Source organism: Crocodylus siamensis, chromosome 10 (genome assembly GCF_052110815.1).
Source record: "Crocodylus siamensis isolate JL-2025a chromosome 10, ASM5211081v1, whole genome shotgun sequence".
Classification (NCBI taxonomy): Eukaryota; Metazoa; Chordata; order Crocodylia; family Crocodylidae; genus Crocodylus; species Crocodylus siamensis.
In genome coordinates, this window is record NC_143404.1 from 64,975,753 (window position 1) to 65,000,948 (window position 25,196).

The 25,196-nt window shown below is 43.2% G+C and overlaps 1 protein-coding gene across 1 annotated transcript; it reads left to right on the top strand.

Moving 5' to 3' along the window:
* The first annotated feature begins 1,185 nt into the window (after nt 1–1,185).
* CIMIP1 (ciliary microtubule inner protein 1) lies at nt 1,186–7,115 on the top strand. The gene is made up of 4 exons (XM_090064092.1): nt 1,186–1,247; nt 2,499–2,580; nt 3,927–4,025; nt 6,960–7,115. The coding sequence occupies exons 1-4, from the start codon at nt 1,186–1,188 to the stop codon at nt 7,113–7,115; spliced, it is 399 nt and encodes a 132-aa protein (XP_089920218.1).
* Nucleotides 7,116–25,196: the final 18,081 nt, after the last annotated feature.

Consider the following 25,196-nt stretch of genomic DNA (forward strand, 5'->3'; position numbering starts at 1 on the left):
TACTGGAACACAGTGAACTTTTTACAAGCTGTAAATATTTTTTTGGGTTCCCACATATAACCATAAAGTATGTTGAGTCCTTTCTTTGTCAAGCCTTCCACTATTAGTGTGCAGTCTGTGATGAATAACATCTACCCAAAAAAAATTAGAAAGTCATGGCGTGTGTCAGAAGGCCCGCACATTTCCTGTTGAAGCTACCAGAAGGAAAATCATTTTAGTAAATACCAGGAGACTCTAGGAAGAGCAGAGGGGTAAAATTAAAAATTCAAGAAAACAGGAAACAGCAAATGGGATTAACTTGGTTTCTGAACCTTGGACAGACTAGCAAGTTGATTCCTACCGGGATGAAAGAAGAGCGTTAGTGGAAGAAATCTGTTCATGCAACAGAACAAAAACTACCATGTCGTTCTCGGAGGTTCTTCGCCGTTCTCCAGGTGCCTTGCTTAGGTTTCAGTGGACTCTTCAGAGATAAGAGCATGGAGAGGTTTCTGCTTTTTGCTTCCTATTAAAAAAGCAGCTGGTTAGAGTTAACCCAACGCTGAGTTTGCCGCAGCACTCCTTCCCGATACGATAAAGCTCATGAAGGCCCCGGGCAAAACATCAACCTTCCATCCCGTTGATTTGAGCACATTTTGTTAGGGGAAGATTTTTTTTCCCACTTTTTTCCTCAGAAATCCCAGCCGCATCATATCAGAGAGGCTCTTCCCTTGCTTGGGAGGCAGCAGAGAGTCAAGGAACATGGGGGACAATTAGCTGCTTGTCTGAAGGGCACGGGCTAGCGTGGCCAGAGAGACTAGATTTCCTCAGGGAGGAGCGGGGGGTTGACCAGAAACAAGCAGGTCTGAAGGATGAGGATAAACTCCCTTCTTCTCTCGCAGCTCAAGAGGGGTCTCTTCCTTGGAGCTGGGAGTCGAGGTCTTGCTAACTGGAGGGCTGAGAAGAGACCCAGGGCAGCACAGAAGGGACAGGCCTCTCTCCGACCAGCCTTCGCTGCACCCCTTCCCCCGGGCCTCCCGCATTTGCCCGATGCCCTGTGAGGCACCAGAGGCTCCGCCCAGGCCTTTGTCACACAGCCGTTGCCTAGGAACGCCCGGGCGGGGTCCGGCTGGCTCGGACCCGGAGCAGCTGCTGCAGCCCCGGCGCGGCCGCGGGGGGCACAGAGCAGGTGGAGGTGGGGGGTGAGGGATGGCACAAAAAGGCTCCAGCCCGACCCAGCAGCGCAGCCCTGTGGAGCAGGATCAGATCTGGTAATGGCCTCCAGAGCCAGCTCATCCGGGGCCTTTGGGGTGTCAGAGCTGGGGCCCACTGGGCCCCGCTCCACAGCAGTCCCCGCACCTCCCCACTTCAGCAGCTGCGAGATCCCCCAGACACAACAGGGCCCACCAGGAACAAGGCGGGCATGCAGGAGTGGCATCAGAAACCCTGAGCCGAGGAGAAACGAAGCTGGTCTGCCACCAGGTTCCCTTCCTCACCTGTCCCCCCTCTTCATACCCCCTGGGCACCCTCATTTTTATCAGGGAAGACAAGTGGAGCCTCAAGACCAGAAGAGAATAGCAAGGAAAGTCTCCTAAGGTGGGAGAAACAGAGATGAGAAAGAAAGAAAATAGCAAGAAAGGAAATAGTTCATGTAATAAAGCATTGTGTTATGTAATAATACACACGTGAGGAAAAAAAGTATGAGCTTCTAGTCTAACTCACCACAGTTTTAAATCTTCCAGTCACTTTCCCTGGGACATAGTTTTCCCCACACTATCGCTCTTTGTATTTCTGTGTCGCGTTACATCAGCTGTTCTCAACTTCCGTCAACTCCAGAGACCCCTTGGTAGGTTCAAGGCATCCCTTGAGCAATGCCAGCTCTCAGCATTCACTTGGTTTTCGACTGCCAGAAAATCCTGGAGCAGTTCTTCTCTTGCAAACAGCTCACAACTCATCAGATTCCTACTGGAAATCTCTGCGAGTGTGTCGTGTGGATCATGTTTGCACACCTATGAGTGCTAACATCCCAGGGCACCCTTGACAGGTTCTCAAAGCAGCCCTGGTTGAGAATCACTAACTCCGATTCTCAATGCAAGTATTTTCAGTTAACCTCATCATAAGAAAGCATGAAGCAGGTCTGTTTTCATTAGCTGTTTTCATTACCGATTACTGACTGCTATTTAACAAAATCAGCCATTTAATTGATTTTGGAGTCTGAACTATTTCTAGAGGTGTGTCATAGCAAACGCAATGCCATCCGATCCTGAACTCTAAATATAAACATAGTTGGGAAGGAGTATATTCAGAATTACTGCTTCATTTCCATCAAAACAGAAAATATTTTCCCCAGGCCTCTTCAGCCTTTATGTACTAACATAGAAATGAGCTTGCTACTCTGAGGGAGAGGCCTACCCTTTTGCAGTTTATAATTTTTCCAGCAGACTAGTTCATTTTGTGACTTTAGTTTGTTACTTGAATGCAAGCACTGAAGGTCTTTTCAGTCATTTTTTTGTTCGTTCCAGGAAAAGCTACGTTCACAAAGAACAAGAGGCTGCGAGGAAATGGGCCAACATATGGGGGTTTTTAGCGACATCTCCTGAGGAGGTAACACTGAATTCTATATAGTACCTGTACAAATTTGACTTGCATAGTGTACCCAGAATAGTTAGGTACAGCTTTTAATTAAGCTGTTCCAGTGCAGAGCCACTATTATTGAAAGCTTAGCAATATGTAACCTAGACAGGCAACTTCGGTCATCTCTACCAGGCAAAATGATTGGAGCACAAAAGAGTTGAAGAGTGCTTATAACACTCCTACATGTAGGGCTCCAAGTTAGTAAATGAAATTCTTCTAAGGTGATTTAACATTTTTTTTTCAGAGCTGCTTTTGGAATAAAATGACAAGTTGTAATTTATATGCTCTACATATTAGAATGCATACGACTCCCAGGAGTGTTAGCAAGAATTAGATGCATGTTGACAGAATATTTCCCCTTTGTCTGTCCATATGGTAGTTTAAAAGTGGAGGGAAAAAAGGTTTTAGCTAATTAAATTTTCTGTATGGAAATTTACAACTTGCTAAAATACTTGGAAAGGGGCTATCCAGTCTGGGTGATAATTGCATTTTAGATGTGAAACATATAGAGGCCACGCTGTCCTGCTGCTGAACAACAGGACCAATGCTACCACTGATTTCAGTGGTAACCTTACCATTGATTCCAGTGAGACTTATGCACCTAACCTTTGGGACTTTTGAAAGTTCCAGTAGACAGCCAAGCACCTTGGAAAACTCTGGCCCACTGGACCCAAGTATCTCTGCTTTACAAACAAGGACAGAATTTGCTTACCAACCCTCCTGCCAGGCTCAGAGATCTGCTAATTACAAGTCCATTCTAAATTATTACCATCATTAAGTCTCATGCCATAAAGAAATTACTGTAAACGAATAAGGTATCCAGGTTGTAGCCATATTGGTCTAGAGGCAAAAGAAATCAGAACTTATGGTAGAGGTGGTATCTTTTATTAGACCAACTAGATTTTTGCCAAAAAAATTCTTTAATTAAGTGAAGAATATTTTTGGCAAAAATCTAATTGGTCTAATAAAAGATGTAACCTCCACCATGAGTTCTGATTCCTGTAAATGAATAATACAGATATTTGGCACGATTATGATTATTCAGTTTGCTATCATATAAGTCATGTTTCCAGGACTTCTGGACTTTGGGGTGAGAGTTGGAGGCACTCAGAAAGATTCAGCCCCTACTCCTGAATTCAGAATTAAATGAGGCTGAGAAGTCCATTAGAACAACTTCCAAAGCTATACAATAAATTGTCCTGTATCCGGTTGCCTAGAACAGGGTGCTTAGAAACCACAGGTATAGATATCGGAGATTAAAACATTTCTTTGGCTGAAGTGTCCATTTCTTTTATAATGTTGATATTCTATTTTAGTTGATCAAAAATGGAAAGAAAGAACCCTCTAAACCTAAGATTGAACTTCCAGAACATTTACAGATCCGACCTTTGACACCAATGGAAAAATATATTAAGGTTAGCAAATTAGATTTTAAAACTGCTATACAGTGAAATCTGTCTTAAGCAGCCACCCAAGCACTAAAAGTCAGTTGTCTAGTAGAAGTGGGCCTTTAACTAAAGGTCAGACTAAATTATACTGGAAACCTTAGGGATACTTTAAAAGGGTTCATTTAAGACAGGAACTCGCCCTTTGGATGTGGTTTTTGGTGAAGGTTTCACTGCACAACAATCAACTTCTACCATAAAGCAGCTCCTTCGTAGATTTGTGCATAACAGATTATTTCTCTAATGCATGCATGCACGGGCCCGTCAGCATTCATAAAGCAGGCTGTGAAAATTGTCCCTTCCCTGACTGGGAAGACAGAGAGATACGCCCCATCTTTCAAGATATATCAAACCCTGCTTTTTAACTTTCATTTTTCAGCTTCCTCAGTATAGCTGAATGTTCCTCTATTTTTATTCAAGCAAGTCACTTTTTGCTGCAGTTTGTTTTAAACCCTGTCAATAGCAGAAATTAGACTGGCCTAATCAGTGAAACAAATTCTAGTATATGATTCATAATGATTGGGTTTTATAGCGTACGTTTTATACTCATGCTTCAACGTCAGCGTGATTTATGTACACAGCCAGATCAGAAGGTGGAAATCTGGTGCATTACTTAATTCACAATTGTACTTTGCTGGAACTCCACTGGATACCTTTTCACCACGGACACTTTACCCCTGGGAAAGATGCATAATCACAAGTGGAAAGTAAAGTGAAGTTCATGTGATTGCCAACAGAAGGGTGAATAGTCCATGAGATAACAGTGACCTTTTCCCACATAGTCAGATTGGAAACTCCTACCTTTTTGTGCGAAATTTCTTTTTGAAAGGACTTTGCAAAAGCCACAAAAGGAAAAGCCATTACTGAGATCATAAGAACTGAAAATTAAAAGTAAAAGCTGGTGCTACATATTGAAACTGAAAAAGTGCTGCAATTTCTGCTGTTAGAGCTTCACATCTTTGTCATAATTCCAGGTTTCCAGCCAGTCATTCTTACCTCTCACGGCCAGGTTTGTGCTTGCACACTCACAGTACAAATCAGACAGCTGGTCATCAGTGCCAGATTACCATGTGCAACCCGTTGTGAGTGCACTGAAAAAGAGTGAAAGCTTCAGATTGGATCATTAAAATATACACTGGCCAAGGGAAGCAAGAGTTCGCTGTGGATCTGTCCTACAGTTTGTCTTTTAAAGACCTATAAAAATGTTTTTCAACCCATAGTTTGAGGTTACAACATTCACTCTTTCCCATGGGAATGAACCATAACATCTCATCCTCCAGGTGGGTTAGATTCCTAATCCCTTGTGCTCACCCCTTCCTCCAGAGTATAGGAGGGGCATGGCTTTCTTCCAGTATCCTGCTCAGTGGGTGGCTCTTGTGGCAAGGAAAGTTCTCTCTTCAGAGGAAGTGCTCCACCTAAATATCATAAACATTTTCCCTTGTTGGCCGGGGAACAAAGCGAAACAGCTCTGGCAAAAGAACTGAAACATTGTTCTCCTGCTCTGTATCTCTTTACTGAGTAAGTCCCCAGATGCTAAAGTGATACAACAGAGAGCACTTTTAATGTGCCCAATTGAGATGATTCAGCCAAAGCAAGCACAGCAGTCAGTGCACAGAGGCTGTTGGCTTTTGTTTGGTTTCCTTTTCAGCCTGTTTAATGGCTGATTAACTTGATGCTTAACCATTTTTTTAGTAGAAAGGGACTGGAAAGGATAAATGAGTTTGTACACAGGAGCCAGCTTGGTCACCAGTATCTTTAGTGTGTGGCCTTAGAGCTGCTGTTACTTAGCGATGTAACCACCAATTTGCCCAGTGCAAAAGTGCCTTCTTCCTTTGTTTCCAAATGTTAACTAGCCTAGGAATGATTAATATATGAGAAGAGGGAGACAGCTGAAGCTTATATGTGGGCTTATATGCTGTTCCTAATAATGAAATCAAGCAAAGCCCCTAGAGATTTATTAATCAAAGATAAGGATGAGAAGATAGAATTCAAGTTGTATTAAACATCTTTGTCTCTTGCCAAGTTATGTTAATACCAGTTTTCACATTCTTCCTCTTTCCATTACCAGTGGAGGAAAAAACAGCCTTCAAATCATAATGTATGTAGATAAGTACTAAGGATCTAAAGATGAACAGAACACTGGCCTTTTACTAACTGATTAACAGGGATCCTGGTTTTCTCTGATTTAAAAAAATCCCCAATTTTTGGTTAAAAAAAGTACCTCAAATCCACATTTTTCCATGATTTAAATGAAACCCCCTAATAGATAGATAGATAGATAGATAGATAGATAGATAGTGATGTTTCATTTTAATCATGGAAAAATGTAGATTTGGGGTTACCTTTTTTTTTTAACCAAAAATTGGGGATTTTTTTTTAAATTAGAGAAAACCAGGATCCCTGCCAATTAACCTCTTGTTTCTACATGGCTTTGTTTTCTTCCACACCTGCTTATTTAAATATAGCAGGGGTTTTAGCTGTTAGGCAAGACAAATTTGGCTCTGCTATTAAAATGTTCTCATCATCACTTGCCCTAGAAAGAATCAGCAACTTTCCTAAATGTATTTTCAGTGATAGCCTTTCTGTACTGTAAGGCTCAATCTTACAAGCTACTAGGCAACCTCAGGATGTCCTCAAGCCCCTTCAGTTTCCTTCTATTTCAGTGGAAGTTGAGAGCATTAGAAATCAAGCAGAAGGAGCCCCGAGTAAAGCAGTATCCAATAAATGAAATACCAAGCTTCAGAAGAACACCAGCATGCAATGAATTACCTTTGAACACTGGTTGTTTAAAACTAAGTTTTACCTTCTTTCAGTGCTGCAATACATTAAGGCATGTTGCACAGCAGCATCATAGAAATGAAAACCACTCAGTTAATAAATGTACTTGATGTCTTCTTATTCCAGACCTATCCATCTCCTCCAGTCCCTAAAACTACTCAGGGGTTTATTGGCTGGAGATCATCTGTGCCAGGCCTGAAACTTGAACATGGTTATCAAATCCGAAGCTGCAAAGGTGCCTTTCACAAGGATTTGCGGTGGCCAGATGGACCCTGTGATTGACATGAAGAAATAATGAATAAGCTTATTGATCCATTTGTTTTCTCAACCTAAGTTGAATATTCAATAGTACAAACAGCAGACTTTAAGTAGATAGTAAAGCATAAGTATTTACATGATATCAACAATATACTTGGCAAGATGTGAGAAATTTAGTTTAGCATATCAGTTGTTCATGTTTTGTTGAAACCTGCAGTACACAACCTGTTAGTGCTGCTTAGGTTTTACTCAGAAAAACTGCTGTTAAGGCCAATGGACAAATACAGTTCCTCTTAAAATTAGTAAGAGTGTGATTTGAATCCCATTCCTCTCCTCATACCCCCGTAAGAAAATATTTTTGTAGAATAGCGAGTGCATGTACCTGTAATATTTTCTCATATTGTGGCTCTCATTTCTTGTGCCTTATTTTGAAAGAATCATCAAGAAACGAAAAAAAAGAAGATCCAGGGAATTATAGGTCAATCAGTATGATGTCCATCCCTAGAAAGATCTTGGAGAAAATCATCAAGGGATCCATCGGCAACAGGTTAACAGAAGGTAACCTTCTGAGTGCCAGCCAACATGGCTTTGTTGCTGGAAGGTGTTGCCTGACCAACCTCATCTTCTTCTATGACCAGATGATACATTGCCTGGACAAAGGAGATGAGGTTGATGTCATACACCTGGATTTCAAGGAAGCCTTTTATTTGGTCTCCCATGATGTCCTTATGGTTAAGCTGGGGAACCGTGGCCTCAACCATCTCACAGTCTGATGGCTGGGGAACTAGCTCTGGGGTCAGACCCAAAGAGTACTAGTTGATGGGAGCAAATCAACATGGCACGAGGTGACCAGTGGTGTACCTCAGGGCTCAGTACTCAGGCCAGTACTCTTCAACATCTTCATTAATGACCTGGATTTGGCCATCAGATGTGGACTAGCAAAATTGGCAGACAACACTAAACTATGGGGGAAGGCAGTCACACTGGAAGACAGGCTGGTGATACAGACCCACCTGGACATGGTGGGTGGACCAAAACCTCATGACATTTAATGTAGAGAAGTGCAAGGTGCTCCACCTTGGGAGGAAAAACCAACATCATACTTATAGGCTCAGCAGTGCTTCACTCACTAGCACCAGGACCAAAAGAGACTTGGGGGTCTTGATTGACCACAAGATGAACATGAGCCACCAATGTGATGCCATGGCCAACAAAGCAAACCAAACACTGGCATGTATCCACGGATGCATCTCAAGCAGAACCAAGGACGTCATCCTCCCGCTCTATTTGGCCTTAGTGAGGCCGCAGATGGAGTACTGTGTCCAGTTTTGGGCCCCCCACTTCAGGAGGGACGTGGATAAGCTTGAGAGAGTCCAGAGGAGAGCCACTCATATGATCAAAGGCCAAGAGAGCAAACCTTATGAGGAGAGGCTGAGGGACGTGGGACTCTTCAGCCTGGAGAGAGATGGCTCAGGGGGAACTTTGGTGGCAGCCTATAAGTATATAAGGGGGGTCTGGGAGATACATTGGGACCAGGATCTGGGAGATGCATCAGGACCTGGGAGAACAGTTGTTCTCCAGGGCTCCCCAAAGGATAACAAAGTCTAGTGGCCACAAACTCCTAGAAGGCTGGCTTAGACTGGACATAAGGAAAAACTTTACAGTCTGAGTGTCCAGGGTCTGGAATAGACTCCCTGCCAGAGGTGATGCAAGCACATACTCTGGATTCATTCAAAAAGTGTTTGGACGCTTATCTTGCTGGGATCATTTGACCCCAGCAGACTTCCTGCCTATGGCAGGGGGCTGGATTCAATGATTCCACAAAGTCCCTTTCAACCCCTAATGTCTATGAAGTCTATCAAAGAAGCTTTCCCTGTCAAAGAACTTAGAAAGAGACATTTAGCAAGGATGCTATTAAAATGGTCTTTGTTATACCTAAGCCAAAGCAAACTGGAAATGTAGGCAAGTTAGATATATAACCAAGCTACAGTTTTTAGTCTAGTGGAAGGGTGCTTGTCCCCTACTACTGTGTCATCCAGCCTGCAGGACTCCCCATGAGTCTGTGGGGAGCCCCACAAGCTGTAGCCCTGTAGATCATGTATGCAGGACATGGCGAGGCCCAGTCCCAGCACACAGGACTGGGCAGGGGTGGCTTACAGCTACAGAACCTGATCCCAGCATGCAGAGCTGGTCAGGGTCCCAGGGCCCAATCCTGGTACACAGGGGGCATAGGACCTGATCACAATGCACAGGGACCAGCCAAGGCTGTACAGGGCCCAATCTGAGAGGTCAGGGCTGATCCTGGTGCACAGAGTCCGGTCTGGCCCAGGGACAAAGGGCCAAAAAGTTCTAGTGCACAGTGTGTACTTTACAGGTAGCTTGTGTAACAAAACATAGCTGTACAATTTAGTGCATCCCAGTTAATCTGCTCAATGAGCAAAAATAGTGCATACTAACAAAGTGTCAATATGAAGTATGAAACTTTACATTGTAATAATTTTATCTCTCTATGACTAGTCAAAACCTCTTAACAGTTTAACCAGCTTTGCTTTGTCAACCATATATGAATTTGGCCCACATTCACCCACCTGTGAAGACATCTACCGTTGTACATTTACTATATTTTGTATATAAGTAAACACAGTGCAACATGCTTCATCCAATGACTTTTCATTAATAGCAATCTAGTTTTTGTAAACATTGTGGGTAAAAGAAAAAAAAAGCAAACAGACCCATTAACAATGTCAATAGGTCATTATGTGACGCACTAGGGAGCCTTCAGGCTGCAAAGCTACAAACTCTGCTTCAAAATATTTGTCATACGGCATTTAGCAAGCTTGTATACTGTGTCCTATTTATCAGAAGGCACATTGATATCTCAACTACATAGTTCAGTTCAACTTAACAGGTGGAGGCTTCAAATTACAAGTATTTCAAAACTACATATTTACAAGTTTCTTGGCTCATTTATAATTTAGGTGGAAACTTGCATCCTCATGAAGTGTCTGATGCATCTGCATTAAAATCAACTGAAAGATTCCTATGGACTTCGTTAAGTACTGAGTCAGCCCTTCCACTGAGTCTCTGATAAATCTATGGAAAATATGTTGCTCCCACTGATCATATAAAATGTGGTATCACTGGCCTCCCACAGAAAGATTCCCCCTTGCTATAGGAATAACGGACTTTGTAGCAAGCATACTGCCTGTCGCGTTAGCAAATGGAGGTAAAGGGAAGTCACAGGGACGGATGAGCTGCTTTACTATTTCAGATGTTATGGGTTACACATTACCATGCTGGCTATTATTCTGTGGTTTTATTTCTGAAGTCAGTATCCTCTGTTCTCTCAAACACTGAGCTGCATACCAGTGCAAGTCTATTTTCTACTAAAGCAACATGCATCAAGACTAATGCAGCTATTGTGTGAGGTAGCTACCTAGACATCCCCACTGAGTAGGGTTCAGTCTTGCAGTAGCACTTCAGTACACATCACCCAACTGCAGGCTTGATAAAGGCCATTTGGAAGCAGAGGAAGAGCATTGCTTAAATTTAACAGCTATTTGCAGGTTTTTAACTTGTGAAGAGGTTGGAAATAAAAAAAGATTATTTGAAGAGGGAGAAAAAAGAACCTTCCGAGAAGCTGACATAGACATGTCCCCCCCCAGCCTTCCCAAAAAATCCTCTAATTTTAGCACTGCTGTAAGAATTCCACTGTATCTTGTAGCCAGTAATACCTGCTTCTTGAGTCAGCAACAAATCCTGAGCATACATGGCTGTAGGTCAACAGCTAGTGGGTTGTTAGTGGGTTCTTCTTCCAAAGAAGTGACTCACCATGATCAACACCCCAACTTTTTATTTTAAACATCTTACTCCAAAAGCCCATAAAATAGTATTTGACTTTCTCCAATCTTTTTATATAAATAAAGGATAGGTGGCTCACATTCCCTGGAAAGATTACCAAAAATAAGATTACCTTTCAGAAGTTACACCAGTCACTATTTTTAGGACAAAAATAAAGAACAGCTTAGAACCAGACTCTGAAAGTTAACTTTGCTACTGAATACAGTATTAAAAAAATATGGTACTCAATGAACATGCAGGGGCACACTAGAAGTGAGTGTTTTAAATCAGTGTCCTTTCCTTTCTTGTCATGGTTGAGCTCACGTTATTGTCAAAAAAGTAGTCTTTTTTGTTTAATTATTTTTGCATCAATAGTTCTTTAAGCTAAAGTCATATATCAAAATAATTTTACATTGCAATCTGCTTTAAGAAAAACAGACATAGTAGAAATGAGCCCATAATTTAACTGTCAGAACTGATTTAAAAAAATCATGCAGTCCATTTTTAAAGGTTAGGCCTCCAACCAAAAGAGAGATGTGAGACTTTATGAGTTCAAAGGAAAATCCATACTGCCAAAACTGGCACCTTGGTTCCTCTGCTTTTATACGAAGTGAAATCCAGATCCAAACCACTCCTGCTTTAATTTTGCAGAACCAAAACAGGGCTGATAATACTATATTCTGCAAAACCAAAATAAGTTTCCAGTTCAACAGGCCTCAACTGTAAATTTCTGAAGTTTTTTTTTGTTATCTAAAAAATTAACTCAGTACCAAAAATAAGTATTGTTGTTATGCTATTTTGCTACTTTTAAGAGGCCCCTAACTGCAGCAGATAAGTTAATGCAGTGCAACCTGTGATGTTAAAATATTTCTGTCTAGATTTGAGTTGTTTTTTCCTCATTTGAATTAGTGGGGGGTGGGGGGTTGATGGTAACTATAGAACATTTGAAAGTCTCACATTGTATCATACTGATTGCATCAATATTTTCAAGACTCCAATTTTGACCTTTTTATATTTAAGGAATTTCTGTCTCAATTGTGAATTAGTAGTAGAGAGAAGTAACCAGTCAACTGCCCCAACCGTGAATGCAAATGGATGGCACAGGGTTATTAAATTACTTTGTACTGTTTCAAACCTGACATTTAATCTATGGAAATTAACCTCTTTATTGGAGCCCAACTGGGCACATAAATGTCACTGCACACTGTAAAATATCACACCATTTCCAAGGTCAGGACAATGTTAGTAAACTCCATGTATATGCCAGGAAATACATCAAAACAATCAATGCCCAGGGTTTTTTCTTCTTTAAACGATTAAGGACAGAAATGCAACCAAAGCTAAGAGAGTAGTAATTGTGTATATATACCTCTTAGTTATACATTTTTATGAAAGCCAAAGCAAAATGTTATGTGTTTAAATATGTAGAAACCTAGTTTTTAGCCAAAAATTGAAAATAGGAGTATATAAAAATGTATACCTTTTTTCAATATTTAAATTACATTTAGTAAAGTTTCTCTCAAAGCCCTTGATTTTCTAACACAAATCACTCATATTAAAGTACTCATATTAGTCAAGTAATATATGTACTAGGCAACTGTCAGTGCTCTGGATCATGGTGTACATGTAAGAGGTCCAGTCAGATGCCTGATGAACCTGATCATGGCTGACAAACCGAATTCAAGAGTGACGCAGCTTGTTAGAACTTTTACAGATCCAGATGCTGTCTGAGTTGGAGTCCAGGTTTACAGCATACTGATGTCTTATTTCTCACTTTGCTTCCATCCTCTGGATCAAATCTACATCATGTTGAGTTGTACCCAATGCCAGATGTTGCCTCCACATCAGACAGAATCCTGCATGCTCCTCCCAGCTCTCTACATTGATGTTGAATGACTTCATATCAAGTAATGGATGTATCAGTTATTTTTTAGTTTGCTAACATGACAAACTGAGACAGAACAAAAACTTCTTCATGGTAAGGGTGGCCAAAATTTGAAATGGGCTTCCAAGGGAGGTTGTGCTCTCCCCTACCTTGGGGGTCTTTAAGAGACGGCTGGGTAGGTATCTGGCTGGGGTCATCTGGCCCCAGCACTCTTTCCTGCCTGGGTTGGACTTGATGATCTGTTGAGGTCCCTTCTGACCCTAGCATCTATGAATATTTTCATAGACCACTGAAGCCATCCTGGCCTTTGACCACTCCTTTTTGAGAAGTTAATTCTTTGTTAATAGAAGTATTCTTAAAAGCCATGGATGAAATCTTTGAAACGGCTTATGAGGATATTTGCTTTATTTGCATGTGCAATGAACATGGCCAGACATTCAGACAAACTGTGGACATAGCCAACTCTTATCATTTATAGATCTGTTAATTTTAAGTGCATGTACCCTATGGGTGTGTGTCCTCTAGACTGCAGTAAGACACACTGGGCACACGTACGTGTGAAATTAATTTGACTGAATAAACTCCAGCACAGTTTGCACTGGAGTTTATTGCTCCCAGGTGCTGCATTTATACATGTGCCCAGGACTGCAGCATGTTGAGCTGGGTTGGAGCAGCCCTGGCTGGCAGGGGAGCCGGGGTCAACCTGCCAACCCACGGCAACTCCAACCCAGCTCAATGTGTTGTGGAGGGTCTGGCTGGGACAAGCAGCCCCCCAGACTGAAGCACCCTTGTGCCCCAGCCAGCCCCAATAGCCCTCTACATGTGTTGCCGCACACTAAATAATGCCACTGTAAAATAGCACTTGTGTTGATAAATACTAATCTACAGTGGCATGTATTAGTTTACTGCAGTATAATAGGGTCACACGTGCGGACACTGAGACATTACTGTGAAGCTAATTAGGCAACTGCAGTAAACGTCTCACGTAGATGCTCCCACTGCGTATGTGCTTGCTTTTGGCTTAAGAACGACTACACAGCTTTTTGTTTATTTGGGGCTCTGCTATTATTTGGCTTAAAAAATTTCTATTGACACAAAATAAACTTGCCCACAAGCAATAATAGTTACTCTGTTTATAGGCCAAAAAAGGTAGGTGACAAAAGTGCCTTTTCCATTCACATGGAACAGAATTCATTTCTGCGCTGCTAAAATATGCATGCAAAGTCTACCTTCACACTTGCTACATAGGATTGCACTCACACAAGATGCTTTCTATGGGGCCGAGCCTGGAGGAGATAGTCATTTGTTTAAAAATGCCTTTGGTGTCTGGGGATAAAGATTTTTGATGAGATGAAAGTCAAGCAATGGCTCTGATTAAATAACACCACTGGAATTCCAGTCGCCAGGCGAGTGCTGTGGTGCATTTGGAGAGGCAAAATGATAAGCAACTGCAGCGTGTGCATAGCCGATTGATTTACTTGCTGTGCAAGGAGGACTCTTAATTAGAGGATAAATCTCACTGCTATCGTGTAACTGGCATTTCACTTTCTGGAAGGTTATACACTGTGGCTATCCTCTCACTGGGCAGCCCCTGCTGCCATGGCAGAGTGCCCTCATCTCTCCTGCCCTCATGGTCTTTCAGCTGCTGTTCCCAGCCTCCAAAACCTTCCAGATGTCAGGACTGAGCCCCCTGGCTAGATCTCAGGGGCGTTCCACATTCTCATGAAAGTTCAACATTTGTATAAAGAGAAAAACCCTCAGCTGCCCCTTGTGGACAATCCTCAGCAGCCCCATCACCCCTCCCTGGCTTAGCAGAGTACAGAGAAAGCACATACTTCTCTGGCAAGCCTAAGAGGATCGCTGGCAAACAGACAAGACAACCGTCTCCTGCCAGGCCCGCTCTTCGGAACAGAGGTTCTGATAGAAAGCCATCTTCCTTGGTTCTCGGCCCTCAGTCAGTCTACTCTCTCTCCCACAACAAGCCCCCAAATGAGACGCTCCTTTTTTTGCAGGCTCAGATGTCCCCCAGGCCAGGGCTGATTAGGTCCCTCCTGCAACCATTAACTCTTTCCTGACTTGTGTTATTTCTCCTTCCTGTGCCATACATATAAATATACATCCAATTACAGTGGGTATTTGACCAACTGAACGCATGTCAAAACACGGGCCTTGCTGTCATTAAATCAATTGTATTATAAACCCACTCTCTGTTGAGCTGGGGAACTGGGTAGTTTCCAAGTAGGCAAAACAGTCCCCCTTCAAGTCCCTCCTCAAGCTCATTTCTCATGAAGGCCTCCATGTGAGAAAGCAGCAGCAAAACAATAAGGGAAATAAATTTAAAGCAAAGCTAGAGATCTTGTGAAAACAAGGAAACTGCCAGGCTCTGTTTCTTGTTACGGCAGCAGTGGAAAATGCTTTGGGAAGGGTTATTATTTTGTTCAGATGGACTGGAGCTCATTTTGACATTAGGGCTTCTGGCTGCTCGCACAGGACTGAAGTTGTGCAGAGACAAGCTAAGAAATCAATCTTTCCTCTCTGTGGTGCTGCCGGATTCATTTCCATACTGTTTTCTAACGGGAAATTCTCTGGTAAAACCTGAACAGTTAGTGCTGGGTGTATTTCCACCTCACTGCACACCAGTTGACACTGCCGCCACTATAAAAATGACACCCTCTCCTCATGCTTCATTGAGCATGTGGAAATCCCGCAGAAAGCAACTCCATGTTGGTGGTGGTTCTCCAGCCACCCCCTTCATTTTCCATCACCTCGCACCAACATTACACACTTGCAACCCTTTTCCCTTCCACAGCACTGGCCCCCAGCACCTGGAGCTTAAGGACGGCTGCATCTGAGAGCAGAGGAATCTCAATGTGTGCCCAGGCAGTTGGCCCACCAGCTGCTCAGAGGAGGATGAGATGGGGTCGGACATTAAAATAAATGTGACAGTTTAATTTTAATGCCTAATCACTTAAGCAAATGCAGCTGTATGTACTACAAAGCATGTGATGCTCCAGCTAGGCACTTGATTCAGCATGCCCTTCCCTGGCATGCCTCACTACAGAAGGTTGTGAGCAAGTTAGTAGAAAGCAGCATGCTATGCCTGATCTGCAGTCTAAGATTTTCCAGTGCTTAGCACTGCAATTATTTTAAAATCATGGACTTGATCGCTCAGAAGTAGCCTAATACAACATTACCAAACTGTCCAAATATTCATCTTCTGTGTTTAAAATTACGCAAGTAGTTACAGCCCACAAGCTAATATTTGGTTGTGTATGTACATTTATAGATAAAAGCATCTGAAAATGTTGCCTCTGTTATAACCCTTATAACTGTATTTATTACTGAAATACGTAGCATAGGTTACTTTTTATGGAAAAATTGTGCTAGATATATAATAAAACAATATTAAATTTAATATTAAAATACATTAAAACATATTTTTAGATGGTACCTCCGTGAATAATAACATGTAATCATTTAAATGTATTACCTCTGACTAATATCATTGGAAACAAGAAGTTAGGCTACAGACAGAAAAAGAGAGATGGTTAGAAAAATCATTTTGTTTCAGGGATAATTGGCAAAAAAATGTAAATGTCTTGTTTAACTCAAAGATTTCCAAAAAATCCTCCATTTTCAACAAATTATGAAATAAAATCAGAGAAAATGAGGGTTGGAAGGGACTTCAGGAGGTCACACCTAGTCTACCCCGCTGCTCAAAGCAGGACCAGACCCAGCTAGATCATCCCAGCAAGTTGTTGTCTATCCAGGTCTTGAAAACCTCCAAGGATGAAGGCTGCTACCACTTCTCTGGGTAACCTGTTCCAGTGTTTTACTACTCTCCTAGTGAGAAAGTTTTTCCTAATATCTAACCTAAACTTCCCACACTGCAACTTGAGCCTATTGCTCCTTGTTCTGTCCTCTGCCGCCACTGAGAACAGTTTAGCTCCATCATCTTTCAACCCCCCCTCAGGTAGTTAAAGGCTGCTATTAAATCCCCTCTCAGTCTTCTCTTCTCTAGGCTAAATCAGCCCAGTTCCCTCAGCCTCTCTTCACAAGTCATGTCCCCCAGCTCCCAAACCATTATTGTTGCCCTCTGCTGGACCATCTCCGATTTGTCCACATCCTTTCTGTAGTGGGGCCCCAAAACTGGACAGAGTACTTCAGATGTGACCTCACTAGTGCTGAATAGAGGAGAATAATCACTTCCCTTGATCTGCTGGCAGCACTCCCACCAATGCAGCCCAGGATGCTGTTAGCCTTCTTGGCACACTGCTGGCTCATATTCAGCTTATTGTCCACTGTAACCCCCAGGTCCTTTTCTGCAGAGCTGCTGCCCAGCCACTCAACCCCCAGCCTGTACTGGTGCATGAGATTGCTCTGTCCTAAGTGCAGGACTCTGCATTTGTCCTTATTGAACCTCATGAGATTTCTTTTGGCCCAATCCTCCAGTTTGTCTAGGTCTCTCTGGGCATGTCTGCACATTCAGCAGACTGCGCAGTTGTTGCTGCAGTCATTTAGCATTTGCTTAAGCAAGTAGCAGTGAGTTGTATAAGGCCACACAGTAAATCAGTGATAAAACGGGGAATATAAACCAGGTGTTCTGGCTCACAGCTCACACTGAAAAACCATGTTTCCTTCTCTTTTGCTCATTCCCTGGACTCCATACAAAGGCCTGTTGATATAGCTCATTGCTACTGCACAGTAGCTGCTAAAAATAGCCATGTGGTATCAGGACTGTGCAGTAACACTGGTTACTGCGCAGTCATTTAGTACTTAAATAAGTACTAAATGACTGTGTAGTAACCAGCATACTGGGTAGTCCCAACACTGCCCAGCTTGAAAGACTATATTTCCTTCTCTTTTGCTCATTCCCTGGACTCCATAGCTACAGAGGTCTGTTGATATAGCTCATTGCTCCTGCATAGTAGCATCAGCAACAGGATTCGTGCCCGGCGACAAGCCACGGCAACATAGTGTCTTATGTAGACGTGCCATCTGAATTCAAACCCTATCCTCCAACGTATCTGCTACTGTCCCCAACTTGGTGTCATCTGCAAACTTGCTGAGGGTGCACCGCATTCCATCTTCCTGGTCGTTGATGAAGACATTGAACAAAACCGGCCCCAGGGCCAACCCATTTGATACCAGCTGCCAACTAGACATCAAAGCCATTGACTACTACTCTGATTCCAATGTTGCAGCCAGTTTTCTAACCACGTTACAGTATAGGAATATTTGTGCTTCATTTTGATGGCACTACCCCTGCAATTTCAAAAAGAAAAGATTTGAATTTTCCAATTGTTGCTGAAATTTTTCATTTCAAAACTTCACTAAAATAATACATTTCAATGTTTTCCTAACTTTTGCAATCCCTTTCTTAATGGTTTTCAATAGAAACAATGCCAACAGCTGCTTTAGATTATAGAGTATTAAATGCAACAGGGTACCACACAGAAAAGAACATACCAAATTTCTCTGAAAATTCCCCCAGCATCCTAAGCACTGTGAATAGAGATGGACATGAATCCAAATCCAGCATCAAGTCCCACCACCAAACTTGGTGTGTTTGGATAACTATTCAACTGTACTCTACTTCTCTGTACCTGTACTCTACTCCTTTATGAGCCAAGTTAAATTCTCTGAACCGTGGCTACTAACCATCATCACCTCCCCTCCCCAAGAAAAACACAGCAAACCTTGCATTCAGGCGGAATCTGAGCAGCTTCAAGGCTCACTATGAACATTTGCACTGCTCTGTTTGTGGAGTTAAGTCACTCAAGCTGAACTAACTGCTTGGTCTCTGTGCACACATAGCAAAAGTGAGGAAAGCCACCATTTTAGGTTCTTTTTTTTTTTTTTAATTGTTTTGGAATGGAGAGACAGAAGGGGATTATATCAACGGGCCTTTGTAACTGTGGAGTCCAGGGAATAAGCAAAAGAGAAGGAAATATGGTCTTTCAGTTAGAGCTGTGAGCCAGAACACCTGGTTTCTATTCCCTGCTCTACCACTGATTTACTGTGTGACCTTACTGCAACTCATTTGGGCCCAGGTACACACCTCGCTTAGTCATGTAGTGATATGAAAATCTGGGAGAAGTCTAAAGGCAGTGAGTCAGACTTCCGTGTTTCTGTAACTTATAGCCTCCAGGCCCTGAACATGTGAATTATTCCAATTCAAACTCACTTCTGAACTGGGCTTTTTGCATTACAGTTTCCCATCTGCACCCTGTGCACCCTGTCAGGTTGTAGTGTGGCTCAGTGCAATGGTGGGATATGAGGCGTAAGCAAAATACGTGCCCTAGAAATGCAATAACGAAAGGAACGTGACCAACGTTGTAACCTGTGCTCGGATAGGTAGCCCCACGGATGTCAGCCTTACTGAGCAACCTCACTGGTCTCAGGATCTGTGGGAACTGGAATGTACCGTTACCTCCCGAAGAAATATGTTTAAGAGACCAGCAAGAGACAAGCACTGCATTGTTTGCTATTATTATTTAAGGACTAAAAAATGCAACCATTGTCTCCCCAGTCAGTTTCCGGGATAGTGGCTTTCTTTACAAACCAACCGCGAAAGGTCAGCCTTGCACCTGGACGGAGCATGGCGGCCGTTCCAACCTCCTCTCCCCCCAGCCCTCTCTTCCGTCTGTCTCGCTCCTTTTCCGTGCCGTGCCTCCAGGCTGCCGTCTGACATCAAACTAATCTGTCCTGCTGAGAGAGCCGCACAGCCCTGTGCTCCAGCCTGACCTAAACCTGACAATGCCTTCTCACTTCTCCCAGACAGAAAACACCCCCTCCTCCTTCCCTAGTGAAGTGAGAGACGGTTAATGCGTTTACTCCTCACTGGGGAGCGAGATGAACTCAGCTGCGCTAGTGAATCTTCTTTCCTTGCTGACATGCGTCAGACACAACACTCTCATCCTTAAAAGCTGGAACAAAAAAAAAAAAAACCCCACCATCAGCTGAGCTGCAAGGCCCTGCCTGGAGAAATTAAACCGCTCTGCTGTATTGCCAAGGCACAGTTATGTCCTTTGTTAAAATATAAGCTGCGGCAACTTCACATGTTCCCCAGCATGTTCTGTACAGAGCATCCATCTTAGCTGTACGCTTTCATAAATCAAAGGAAAAATAATGATGGTGTCTCTTATTAGAAGCATCCTTCTTCAAGAAAATCTTCTGCTCTAATTGACCACTGCGGAGGTCTTGTGCTTTCAAAACTGATATTCTTCATTGTCTGAGTGCAATCTCACAAGCAGATGTCCTATAACAAGCCATAGATTGAAATCTAGTAGTTTTGTTTGTAGAAAATCAAATTCTGGCTCCCCTCCTGGGTGTCAGGGGAGAACATTTCACAGCATGGGCAAACTACTTAGGAACAAATGTGCAACATCACGCCAGCCTCTCTGAGCCAATTGTAAGCAAATGAGCAGAGACTGTGATTTTATTAGTGACAGCCAAAACTTTCTGTCTGTGTAGAGTTTCCTTTAGAGCATTTTTCTGTGTTCTCTCTCTGCTGAGGAAGGAACATAACTAGGATTTTCACAAGATACTCTCAGGTAGTTCCTTCTTTGGGTCAGAGGAATTGAAGCATCTACATGTTTCCTACCCAATTTGTGCAAAATTTTTATTGTCAAGAATTAAGGATCCTCTGGACTACCTTGATCTGAAGGTGCTGACCAGGTTATCACCACATGAACCTATTGAGGCTATTTCTCCCTTCACTTGCACTAGCATAAGATTGGCTTCCATTGAGACCTTCCTGATTACCTGCGTGTAGGGTGGTGAACCAATTCTAGGGTAGACTGTCCTGCACTGCTTGTGTATACCTGATATCCAGATAGCTCTCTTGGAGTTAATGATGTGTTGGATTTGCAAGGAATGCAGGGAAATACAAAACTGCACAGATAGGACATCTATGAGATTTTCTCCCTTAGGCATAAAATGAACAATCTCACATTTATTAGGCCATGTTACCTTCGTTAAGAGCCTGAGTCTTAGGGTATTGATGTATGGATGAGTTAGCATGAATTAAACAATGCTGTGAATTTATAGCATATCAGCTACTTGGTGGTAACTGTCCACATGCATGCTTTTACCCTGCAATATATGCCAGGTAGCTTGCCTGACTTTCACTAAGAGATAGCCTGCCTCATGCTGGGTGAGTGTACTTGTGGGCAGCTAGCGGGGAGAAGGTGACATGCTTTTGTAAACCCTCCCTCCAATTTAATCTCACAATGACTTGCTCATGCATCAATAGTTTCAGATTATCGGTAGCTCTGCTACAATTTCAAGCAGGGCCATGTCTACCCAGAAGTGCTAAAAAACCATGTCTACACCCTTTGAGTAATAATTGTACAAGAAGCTCAATTCTCCCGGGAACTGCCTGAACAGAGGAGTGGCAGAGGGCAAAGATGAGAAGGAAGGAGAAAAAACAAGAGTGAAAGGGGATGCAGACCAGAAGGGAGACAGGAAAAGACTTTCAGATGCGTGTAATAAACAACAGCAAAAGAAAGAGAGGCCTTTCTAATTACAATGAAGCATCATGAAATATTAAAGACATTACAATTGCTCGTATAAGGCTATAATTCCAATTCACAGCTCTTGTGACAGTTGCAAAGCAGGCAAGGTTCGTTCTCCTTGCATGTGACAACTCCAGAACCTCTCGATAGAATTACAGCTTTATTATGTATAATTGGCTGCATAATATTCCATAAATTGTTTTTTCTTATTATCCCAGATAATTATGTATACATATACCTGTCACTTATCTGAACATGTAAATCATACCCAAAGATCTGTACACAAGTCATACACTTATTTCCAAACACAACACAGTTCACAAATATTTTTTTTCCTCCTCAGAGTGCCTTACTGGAGGAGTTTGCATAAACTCTCCCTCAGCCACCTAACTGATTAACAGGGATCCTGGTTTTCTCTATTTAAAACTTGTGAATTCTCTGATAAAGACACAAAAGCTCTTATTAAAAACTCCCTAAATCCACGTTTTTTCCATGATTAAAATGAAACACCACTTATACATACACATACGTATACATATATATCTATCGATCTATTTATAGTTATATACCTATATCTCTGTACCTATATATAGGTATCAGTTGAATAAAATGTTTTAATAATATATTTACCATTTTAAAGCAATTTGGAAACCTGCCAGTGCCTAAATAACTATAATAAAATAAATTCTAAATACCTATACATTTTGGTGTTCGATTGTGGGCTTTTTATCATGGAAAATCAGAGCTCTCTCTGCCCCCTTTGTTCACCAAGACATGGGTCCAGCTGCAGCAGTGCCACCCGCCCCCCCGCCCCCAGGCTACTTTGTGACACAGAGCAGCCCTGATATGCTATTGCCCCTCCCGACCCACAGCCTTTTCAGCCTTGCTGGTGCTCCTCACTCCCCACCCCCCACCCCCAGCCCTGCTGGAAGGGGCCCCCAACTGCCAGAGCTATGGGGCCAGGCACTAGGGTCCACAACCCCCCTGCCCCCTCCCAGCAGCACCCGATTGCTGGCTGCCACCTAAGGGAGGTGGCAGCTACTGTGGCAGAGCTGAGCGTGGAGCCCAGCTCCCCTTCCCCAACAGGTGGCACAGCTGGAGCTGAGCCTGTCCGGGTGGGGTGGGGTGGGGAGGAGAGGAGAGGAAATGCAGGCTGCCCACTGTGGTCTTGGGCTCCCTGCCCTGCTGGGCCTCCAGGGCACAGCAGGTGGGACCCAGAGCATCAGGGCACAGTGGGGCGGGAAAACTTGGTGCTGCCACTGGAAGCCCCACCGCCATGGTGAGGCACCTCCTGCCCATTGGGCAGCAGCAAAAGGCACAACTCCATGCTGCCACCCGCACTACTGCCAGGCAGGCAGGGGGCACCTTGCCAGGGTGGCGTGGCGCTCATGGCAGCGGCACCAAGCTTCCCCACTCCACTCTGCCCTGCCATGCCGGGTGCTGCCTGCTGGGCCGCGGGGTGCCCAGGGGGCTCGTTGCAGGCAGCCCACACCCACACCACGCACAAATCTGGAGGGCACATGCCCCTCATGCTCCCCCCAGGAGTACATGCAGTGGCGGGGACCCAGTCCCCCTGCCCATGGCCCCATCCCACTCCCTACCCAGGCCCTGTGGCTGCATATAGCCCCAGGCCCCATGCACTGCTCAGGCTCCCAACTCCCTCCCTCTTTCGCCATGGGGCCCTCATACTTACTGTAGGGAGCTGCTCTCCAGGCTGCCTGGTGGCCATGTGTATGTGCACACATACACATGGTGCCCCCTGCCTGATCCCCCTTCTCCTGCTGCCCACAGCCCCTTGCCGGCTGGAACTCTGCCAGCCTGCAAGGGGAAATCCACTGTTTCCTGTGTTTTTCTTTTTAAAATAAGAAAATCCAGGTTTTACCACATTTTTCTGTGACAAACAGAAAACCTGGATCCCTGCTGATTAAGCAGTGGACTGCAACCTTCGTCTCATTGTCTACAGCAAACACCGGGCTGCCAAAAATACAAAATGCAAATAGATAAATTTCAGACTAAGTCTTGAAGGTGGATGTTTCATATACTTAATACTAAGGCTAGGGACAGAAATTACACATAAACTGGAATAAGTAATTGGAAACGGGTTCAAATCTGTAACACAACAGAAGTTCAATGCATATACACTGCTTTCAAAATGGCTGAAACTGGTTTAAGATAAGCCTGCGTTGGATGGACGTAGTATCAGACAATGCTGATTTAAGTTAAATCAGTTTATGGAATTTCTGTCCCAGATCCCCTCCAAATTCAAGTTCCCCAACAGAGTTAACTCTCTGCCCTGAGCCACTGCAAGCATGCGGCTGCATTTCCAGAATCAGAAATGAATGTTTGTTCCCTTGCTTATCTATGCAGCTTAGACTAACCTGTGAAGATTGAGTCGATTCAGCCTCAGTCTTTTTGACTGTCTGTACTTAGTAAAGATGTTTTTCAGCCTATGAATCAAGTTTAGGCCTTGGATGCAATTCTTACTGCATCACTTGGGGTTTGACATTTGCATCTATGATACATTGTGCTAATCCTGCATTCAATTGCAATAGGGAGAGGAAAGCAACAGGGTAGGAGTCAGGTAATCCACATTCAGATTCCCACTTTCTAGCAGACTTAGTATGACCTTAGTCAAGTCACTTAATCTCCTTTTGCTTCAGTCCCCCCCTTCATGGTCTCTCTTCTCTATTTGGATTTTGAACTCCTTGGGCATTTATACACATTTTTTTTTCCAGCAACACACCAGAGATCCACCACTTCGGACCAGACTCGATTAATTGAGCCTGCTCCACACACGTTCTAAAGTGAATTGCACTGTGCCACGTGCAGTTGTATAAGTGGCAAAATGCATGTCAGCGCATAGAAAATGGCATTGGTGTGCTTTTGAACTAAAGCGGCTCTGAGGTGTTTTAGCTCAAAAGCACGCTGCAACCATACTGTCTCTGCACGGATGTGCATTTTGCTGCTTATACAACTGCATGCACCAGGCACTTCCCAAAGTGCCCAGTGCTGCAATGCACACGTGTAAAATTGTCATTTGAGACTTTGTACATATACAGCACCCAGTACAAGGAGGTCATGCTTTTTTATTCATGGCCGCCGAGTATAAAAATAAATCAGTCAAAAATGTATTAAAAAGATAAGAAGAACTATGCAACACAGAAACAATACAATATACAGCCCAAGACCTTGTTGGGTGAATAATGCTCTGTCCCATATATGGTGGAAGCACAGGCTCTTTCTTGAACCTAAAACTGTAAACTCTTGATATCTTCTCAAGCCCTGCCTTTCAACCACTATGTTTGTCAAGGCTCCCAGTAGTTTGTGGCTGTGTGGATCTAAGGACATAGGCAGACAGGGTTCTTTGGGTAAATCCAACATTTTTTTATTTGATCAACTCAAATAGAAAAATTCTTTGCAAGCTTCTGGGTACAAACACCATTCGTCAGGCTGAGGAGGTATCTGCAGCCTTCCTCAGCCTGACGAAGGGTATTTGTACCTGAAAGCTTGCAAAAAAGATTTGTTCCAACTATTTGAGTTGGTCTAGTAAAAGATAGCAGATTTACCCAAAGAACCTCATCTGCCCAGTAGTTTGTGACACTAAATAGGAGGTGTTACATCTTCATGACAAATATTAGATACCAGTCTGTTTGATTAACATAATTTGTTGCTTTGTTGGATATTTTCTTTCCAGATGAGTTGTTTTTCATCCATTTTATCTAGATAAAAATATGCATTCTGACAGGGAACGCTAATGTGTCCTTTGCAACGACCTCTCATCTGTAACTTTTCATTCTTGCCTCCCTTTCTCTTCAGCACACAAAATAATCTCCAGCAGCGGCTATTGGTCAAGCCTCACAC